This window comes from Orycteropus afer, unplaced genomic scaffold, assembly GCF_000298275.1.
Source record: "Orycteropus afer afer isolate SDZICR_OR568_19922 unplaced genomic scaffold, OryAfe1.0 scaffold00058, whole genome shotgun sequence".
NCBI classification, from domain to species: domain Eukaryota; kingdom Metazoa; phylum Chordata; class Mammalia; order Tubulidentata; family Orycteropodidae; genus Orycteropus; species Orycteropus afer.
Window position 1 is genome coordinate 12,049,718 of NW_006921645.1, and position 9,137 is coordinate 12,058,854.

The 9,137-nt window shown below is 50.7% G+C and overlaps 1 protein-coding gene across 1 annotated transcript in view; it reads right to left on the bottom strand.

Annotated features, from left to right (window-relative positions):
* The window catches only part of ADCY3 (adenylate cyclase 3), a 152,252-nt gene extending 144,293 nt beyond the window's left edge, over positions 1 to 7,959 (bottom strand). The window contains exon 1 of the mRNA XM_007939278.1: positions 7,285 to 7,959. Coding sequence (XP_007937469.1) covers positions 7,285 to 7,959 — 675 coding nt within the window. The remainder of the gene's footprint in view (positions 1 to 7,284) is intronic.
* Positions 7,960 to 9,137: the final 1,178 nt, after the last annotated feature.

Consider the following 9,137-nt stretch of genomic DNA (forward strand, 5'->3'; position numbering starts at 1 on the left):
TTGCTGAGAGTTTTGATCAGAAATGGGTGTTGGATTTTATCAAATGCCTTTTCTGCATCAATTGATATGATCATGTGGTTCTTCTCCCTTGTTTTATTTACGTGGTGGAGGACCTTGATTGTTTTTCTAATGTTGAACCATCCCTACATTGGTACTGCTCTTCAGAGCTGCTGAGCAAAAACAGCTGGGGTCAGCCAGATAAGCAGGAAGGAGCTTGGATACCTGGGGTTCCAGGGAAACAGAGGCTTTCAGAGAAGCCCCAGGGACATGGCCTGCCCCCTACTCCACCTTCTCACTCATCACTGGCCCCTTCCCCAGTTATCCAGCTCCTCTACTCCCTCTCAACCTCAATGAGCCTTAATTTTCTCATCTGTAAAATGGAGCCAGTAACACCTTGGATTAGGCAGGGTAATGCACAAAGAAACCTAACTCTGGCCTGGCAGACACGGGTGCTCCCTCTCACAGGCTCTGTACAGCAGCTTCTCAGCCCTATGGGGCCAACTGCTCATTCACTAGGTAAAGGATTTGCTACGTCATTTGTAAGTGTGAAAAGAATTACACGTCCAAAATCTCATCATGTTATAATTTGTGATTAAAGGTCTTATTTAACAGGCTACTAATTCCATGAGACAATTTTGTTCTCAAGTATGCTTTCCATTAAGAAATTAGGCCAGATCCATCATGGGAGAATAGAAGGGCTGTGTATGCACAGGGAGATAGCTCGGGGGCAGGAGTGCATGGGAGGGAAGAACACAGGGAAGAGGTGGCTATGGGGAGGAAGTGGGAAGAGAGCTGTTGCATTGGGAAATTGCAGTCAATGTCATGAGACAAAGTGTATGTAAACTGCTGTATGGAAGATGAATTTGCTCTGTAAACTTTCACCCAAATCACAATAAAAATAAAAAAAATCTATGAAGGCCAGGTGCACTCAGGCATGAGCACTGGACAACAACAACATAAAAGAAATTAGGTCAGAAAATAATTTTCAGAAGTTCCGAGGCCCCAGTTTGCCACAGACGCATTCTTTCAATGACCCTGTTAGAAGTTAATGTATGCATGGGTCTCTGGAGCAGCCAACCACCAAAGGAAGAATTCCACCTCTCAGCTGATGCCTAGTCCTGACCTCAACACCCTCTTGCTTTCTCACCTCACCCCAGGGGCATTATGGGGCAGTAAAAAGCAGGTTTTCCAGTAACAGGCCTGGTAGTGCCAGTGCCCAGGCAAGGGGAAGGCTGTGGGAGAATCTTACCAGCTGCGGCCTGCTCCTCCAATTCATAACCCTGTCGTCCTGATCCTCTACCACAGCAAGACACCCTGCCTCTGATGGTCATGTCTGCTTATCTGCTTTATTCTGGGCCCTACAGATTGCAACCATTGCCATTCGATAGATTCTGACTCACGGTGACCCCGTGTGCATCAGACTAAAACTGGGCTCCATATAGCTTTCAGTGCCTGATGTTTTAGAAGTAGATTGCGAGGTCTTTCTTCCACAGCATTACTGGGTGGGTATGAACCATCAACCTTCAGTTGGTAGCCAAGCACAAGTGGTTTGTGCTCACCTACTAACAGAAAAGTTGGTGGTTCTAACCCACTGAGAGGCACCTTGGAAGAAAGGCCTGTGACCTCTTGCTGTAAAGATTACAGTCAAGAACAGTCGGGCAGTTCTACTCTGTAAGACGGGGTTGCCATAGTCAGAACTCACTCTACAGCAACTGGTGGGGTGTTTTGTTTTCTTTTATAGCCTGCAAGGCTTCTTGCCCACCCTACCTACTTCTCAGTCATATTCACTTACAACTGAGTAAAAGAAGCCCCAGCCTCAACCCACACCACAGCCCACAACCCCAGCCCACAAGACCTGACTCCATCCGCTCTTCATTTCAGAGTCCCAACGTGCCTCTGACATTCCAAGCCACCACTGGCATCTGTGTGTGCCTTCTGGCCTTCCCCCACAGAGCTCATGTACAGGCTTGGTGCATGAGAAGACTTTCACACTGGAAATGCTTCTTCAGTGTCGCTTGTACAACAGCAACAAACCACACTGAAAAACCCCAGACACCCAGGTGTCTGCTTCTAGCTGTGAAGCTGACTTCATCCTGCACAGACCCAGGACCAGGCCCTGACTGAGTGAAGAAGAGGAAGAAAGGAGGAGCATAAGGAGAAGAGAGGTGTCAGAGGTCTGGAGAGAACTCCTGGTGTTCACCATAGCAGGGGGTCCTGGCCCCTGGTTTTCACAACCCTGTCCTCCAGCCTCTACACCCCTCCTATCCTCGATGGAGCCCCTCATCCTAAGACAGAGGGTCAGGGCCAGTGGAGCAGCAGGAGGGAGAGACTCTTCATCCAGTCCTCTGGGAGGGACATATTGCCAGTGTTTCTCCCCACAGCAACACAGGCCACACTGGGCTTGGTTTCACTAGCCTTAATGCTGAAACCAAATGCAGGGATGCTTTGAGCAGAGTAAGACTTTGGTGGGTGGGCCTGGGAACCCAGGCATCTTTTTAAAAAGTCACATTAGTCCATAAGTGACTCTGAAACTTCTGCAACATGGGCTGCTGTAAGTTGGGGTCTCTGACATTCTTTCCCTGGCTCCCAACTGACCATGAGTGCCCCTCCCCTCCCCCTCCATTCCCAAAGCTGCTTCCCTGCCACTGCTCTCATGTCAATGTCAGGCTCCTCTGAGATGCTAATAGTTTTCATCTTAATTTACTTATTTTTCTGTTTCCTATTTTGTTTTGGTGTTTTGTTACTTAGCAACATCAAAAGGAGACAATAATAATGGATTCAGATGAAATCTCCAAGCAGTGATTTGCAAGGGTCAGTCCTATGGCCCTACAGCCACACCTCATGTGAATTATGGCCCCTCGGCCACTTTCCTTGGAAACTCCAAACCAGAAACCAAACCCACTAATGGCATGTTGATTCTGACTCATAGTGACCCTGTAGGACAGAGTATAATTGCCTAATCTTTACAGAAGCAGACTGTCACATCTTTTTCCCATGGAATGGCTGGTGGGTTCGAACTGCTGACCTTTTGGTTAGCAGCCAAGAGCTTAACCCCTCTGCCACCAGCGTTCCTCTCTAGAAACTCCAGGAACCTCAAAGTAAGTTTCCTATTCACCTGGGGAGATAGGCCTCAGGTTATAGACCTGCCTGAAGGGTCATCTCCAAACCTCCTCCAAGCTAAAGTTTAAGCAGAACCTGGAACATACTAACACTGGTCTGAGTAGAAATAATTACTCAGTTTAGTCAGTAAACAGAGATCCAGAGCCCCCTGTAAGTGGGGCCTTCTGCTAAGATTGAAGTGGGGATCCCAAGGCAGCAGACACAGTCTCTGTCCCCAGGCAGGTGGGGTGGGAGGCAAAGTTTTTGCTCTCAAGCAGCTTACTTTCTAAGTGGGCAAACACCCCATGGTACACACACAAACACTCCTCTGGCAATGTAGGAGCCCTGCATACAGAGTCAGGACACCTGAGTTCTAGTCTTATTTCTGCCACAGATTAGCTGTGTGACAACAAGCAAGTTATTGTTCATCTGTGTTTCTTCCTGTATAAAAGGAGAGAGTGTGAGATGCTCTCCCAGGCCTCTGCTAATGCTAACACTCTACTTCTGGAACAAATGAACAAATCAAAAGGCTAACACATGAGTGAAGAAATTAGCAAATGAGTGAAACCTTACTCTGTATGTTAACCCAGACATTGCTCAGAGGTCACATCACATGGCCCGGTCATATAAGCCTGGGGTTGCTGGAGGCTTTGGGCAGCAAAACATCCACATATACCCTGCCTCTCCTGGCACCCACCAACTCACCTCTTCAATGTTTATGCTGGTCTAGCCTCACTTCCACAGAGCAGAGCTGGAGTAAGGGCTGGTTTCCTTTAGCAACCAGGAAGTGGAGTGGCCTTGAGAGGCCTCTGGTCTGGGAAGGCCACAGGTCAGCAAGAGGCTGCCAGGCTGGACACCAGACCTAGATGGAAACATCTCACCTGGCTCTCTAGTCACTCATTTGCTGGCTCCCCAGGGGCATACATTATCTGTTCCTCACATCTGTTCCTCATCAAAACCCAGAGCGTCCGACATCTTGATGGAGCCCTTACTGGCCCAGTCTCAGAACTCTGCCCCGAACTGGGAGTGGCTGAGGAGAAGACTGTTCGATATTACTGTAAGATCATCTTTCCCTACCACCAAAACACCATCATCAACAAGCGGGTTCAGCTAAGGTTGGAAGTGAGACTTCTGCTCAACAGGGACCATTTTTGTTTTGTTCCCTAAGTGGACAGCACAGCATATGGGGACACTCATGTGGTCCAGGGACCCTGGCAGGGAGGAAAGAATCTGACATGACTGTTCAGTAGAAAGTAATGGCTCAGACTCTGATCCCAGGCCCCATGTGGCCATGCCCACCTGGCTGTGTGGCCCCAAGCTGAGCTTTTTACTGACTCCCAATAGGAAAGACTCTCTCAGTACTCTAGTCCCTAGACAGCTTCCAGCAGGGCTCTCAACTGGCAGAGGCACAATCTGAAGTACCCCAGCCCCAAAGTCACGGAGTTAACAGTAGGCTGTCAATTTCCCAAATAGGGCGTTGCTGTGTTGGATTACCCAATAAGCAAGACTTATTTGCACATGCTCATTTGCATAGGCTGTTTTTTAATTTTGTTTTATCTATTTTATCTGCATAGGCTTATTTGCCCTCACTTACTAATCTGTAGTGAACACTTTCACATTTTTTCACCACATCAAAGATTCTGCTTCTAGATATGGCTGAAATCTGTCTCTCTCCCAAGCCCACAGCACCTTCCTACTGAATCAAAGCTTCCTTCTAAATTTACAACTCCTGACAGGGACGGATTACCCAGTAACAAGGTAAGCACGGGTTTACTCACTCTTGTTGACTTCCTAATCTGTACTGAACAATTTCACATGGCTTTTACCTGCTCACTACAGATTAGTAAGTAAGCACAAGTTAAGCTGTGCTTACCTTGCTGTGGTAGTTAAGGTTATGCATCAACTTGGCTGGGCCTGGTTTTGAATGGCTGGGCAGCTGGATTCCCCATGATGAGACTAGCAATCAACTCCATGGTGGAATCTACTGCCTTATGGATGTGGTCTGCTTCCAGTTTATAAAAAGACAGCTTTGAGGAAGGTCTCCAAGCTTTTTGGTATGCTTAGATTCTGCATGTAGCTAAGTCTTCATTCAGCAGCCTGCCATGTTGTCTGACAATCTTAAGACTGTTTTTAGACTTAAACTAGTGGCTTGCCATGCTGCTTGATAATCTTGGGACTATGCCTTTTTATTTGTTGACCTTGGGTTTGTCAGGCCCAGCAGCCAGCAGTGGCCTGAGTGGAGAGATACCTCCAGCTCCAGTGGGCTGAGAGCAAGAGGCAGAGCTAAAGCCCAAGGTTAAGAGGCCTTCACCCAGCCCTTAGAGCTGATACTTTGAACTCAGACTTCTAGCCTCCTAAACTGTAAGACAGTAAATTCCTGTTTGTTAAAGTCACCCCATTTGTAGTATTTTCTGTTAGAGGAGCACTAGAGAACCAAAACACTTGTTTACGGGTAATCCACCCCTGGGGCACTGGGGGAAAGACAAAGGAAGGAACCTGTTGTATATGCTCATATATATGTGCCATATGTGCCGGACTAGGGCTGGGCTCCTGCAGAATCCACAGACACAGAGCCTCCACAAAAGAAGACACTACATGAGCCAGAATGTCATAATAGACATTCCTTGGTCCAAGTGCCAGGAAACAGTTAAAACTGAGGTAAAACCAATGTTCTCTTTGAACCAAGTGGGAGGCAATAGGACAGTTCCAGGGGGTTCTTGCATCAACCACCAATCACATCGGTGGGCCCCTAGAGATTCAGGCTCTGATCTCAAGGAGACCATGGTGATGGCATTGGCAGAGATGATGCAGCATGAAGCAGTGGAAAGAGTATTGGAACTGAAGTTAAGAAATGGACACTCTAGCCATGATTGTGTCATGATGACATGTATGGCCTTATTCCTGTTTCTGGTCTCACCTCCTCATATATTTTATAAGGATGTTGTTGTTGTTGTTATTTGCCGTCGAGTCGGCCCCGACTCATAGCGACCCCTCCTTGGGTTTCCGAGGCAGTATCACTACGGAAGTAGGATTGCCCAACCTTCCTTCCGAGGAGTGGCTGGTGGGTTTGAACCGCCAGCCTTCTGGTGAGCAGTCAAGTGCCTTAGCCACTATGCTACCAGAGCTCCTGTACAAGTGTAAAATTCATTGGCTCTAAGCTTCGTGGTGAGCTCTTGTGGCATAGTGCTTAAGGCACTTAACTGCTAAGCAGAAGGCTGGTGGTTCAAACCCACCAGCCACTCCTCAGAAGAAAGACTGGGCAATCTACTTCCACAGTGATACTATCTCGGAAACCTAAGGAGGGGTCACTGTGAGTCGGATCCGACTCAATGGCAGTGAGAAGCTTCATGGACAGATCACACACTCAGAAGGGTGGGAGTCACATCTCACTGTCTCTGTAGCTTCTCAGCACCTAACCTGGAGCCTGGCACCCAGGGAAGCACAATTCTTGTCTGATACTTAAGCTAAGCCCAGTATTCCACCCTACCAGCAAAATACATCCTCCCAGACAAACAAACCCTCCACCATGGTGGCCAGCATCATTTTCCCCATTTGCTCCCATGCCACGCCTTCTGCGGGGATACTGATATTCCCCACAATCATTAGGTCACGGCACCCTGAACTCCCAGAATATCCATACCTTCTGTTTATATAGCCCTTCCTGTTTCCTAATGCACTGTCACCACATTTCCTTTGATCTTAACAACAACCATTCCCATTTGTCAGAGGAGCACTGAGTCAACACAAGTTAAGTCACTTGCCCAAACTAGTCAATGACAGACCAGAATCCAAGCCTCAAAGCTCCCCAAGAGACCTCTTTCTCCACAAATGACCTTCCTGACAGGGAATGGCCAGGACTCTATTGCCTTGAGACCAGGCCTAGACCAACCTTCCTCTCACCCACTCAGGCTGGGTATAGGGGACAGAGCGGCCCTGAAGCCCAATGTCCTACCATCTTCCAGTCCCTAGGGACCAAGCACAGGCAAACTCTGGGCAATGGTATGGAGGTACAAGCAGCCAGGGGTTGGGGGTGAGGGGTCCCATCTTAACCCAGCAGCTGAGAGCCCTGAGCCCTCGACTCAGGGGAAAAAATGGTGCTTCTCCCCACTTAAAAACAGGTGTCACCTTGGGTGAGAGCTGGGGGGACAGGGAAGCCACAGGGTGGGGAAGGAAGGAAGAACTCACCTCCCTCAGCAACTGGATCCCCTTCAGTTGGTCCTGCTGCTGCTGGGCCACAGTGACCCCCAAGACGAGCGTGTGTACAACACAGGAGACCACAGATATGATGACGATGGGACTGAGGCTGAGGGGCAGCGTGATGAAGAAGGAGAAGACAAAGAAGGCCTGCCAGCCCACTGTGTCGCTGGCTGCATGGGCACGGGCAAAGTTCAGGCCCAGGTAGGAGAAGATCTGGGCTGTTATCAGCAGCCACAGCAAGTAGGGCACCACTTTGCGGGTGACCCGATCAGGGAGGAGCCCCTTTTTGCAGAGCACGAAGAGGATGATGTCCAACACCAGCCCGATCCCAGCCACGACAAGAGGTGCCAGCATGTCTTTGTAGAAGACCACGGTGCACATGACCACCACGTAGCAGTCGAAGAGGGCTGCAAACACCACCAGCACCAGCAGGGTCTCATGGCGCTGCCTTTTGAAGTAGGTCTGATAGAGGTTCTCCAAGGATTCAGGCACAAAAGTCAGCCGCATAAAGCGAGGTAAACAGAGGCAAGACCCTGAGTTCCGGACGGAGATTTCATGGGTCCGCCCCACCCCACGGTCAGGGTCAGAGGGCAGGCTGACAGAGTACTCAGCAGAGTACTCAGCCGAGTACTCCGGCTCGGAGAAGCCCTGGTTCCGCGGCATCTTTGCTAGTGTCTGTTTCTACAGGCTCTGGAGAAGAGGACTGGGGGCCACTCACCAGGGCTCTCTGTAACCTGGGGAAGGCTCAGGGTTCCTTCTTAGGTAGGGCTGAAGTGTGGCCACCTGGGGCAGGTACACAGAGTAGGCTTCCAGGACACAGGGAGTACTGATCATCTGGAACTTAAAAGAACATCATCCCTAAGTAGAAGCTCCTTTTCTTCCCTACCCCCCGGTTTTCCCATGACCCCCTCTACCACTTCCCCTCATAAAAGAATAGGTGCTGCAAGAGGCTCTAGAACCAGGGCCTTCCCCACCACTCCCTCGCTATGCCACCACCGACCACACACACACATTTAGTCCAGTCCACGCCAAACACTCAATTTCCTGTTTCTGGCTTGCTGAGAGGCCTGGCCACCCTTCCATCTCTTGCACCTCTGGTGTCTCTCTGTGTCACCACTTCTCTCTCAGTCCCTGACTTCCTCACCTAAATTCCTGCCAGGCTCAAACCTTAGAAGCTGAAAATAAAACGTGTCAGAAAGAAACCAGAGCCATCCTAGAGATTCCTGAATCTTCCTTCTGTTTACTTCCGTTTTCTACCCAGCCCTTGGAGACTCTAGTCTCCTTCCCAACCTGGGCCCCCTTCCCAACCTCGGGGCACTACGTCCCCTCCAGAGGGCAGGTTCAGCGTTCTGGAAGCCTGGCTCTGCCTCTGCGTTTACCTGTGCGCGAACTCGGAAGCCGCGTGGTCTGGCCGGTCCCGGCACTGGCTGCGGAACCGGGTCACGCGTGCGGCGGGCTGGCGGCGGGAGAGCTCAGCGCTCCCGGGGGCTGCTCCCCGCAGCGCAGCGCCGCCTTGCCATGGACCCCAGCCCGCGGCCTGAGCGCAATTCCCCGGTCAATCCCTGGATCCGGTCTGGAGAGGCGCAAGGCTGTCCCTCAGCATCCAGGGGCGCCTGGCCGCAGGAGGAAGGAGGCGGCTGCGGCGGAGAGATGGAAAATTCGGGGGCACGGGTCAAGCGCGTCCGCCCCTAGAACTGAGGCTCGGGGACCAGGGCCTGGAGGCTCGGGTGGCGGCGCGCGCGGCGCTGCGGACCCCTCCCTCTCGCACCGCAGTGGTCGCCGCGGCGTAGGCGGCTAGGGACGCGCTTGGGGCCCTCCCCGGCGGGAGCGCGGGCTGAGGC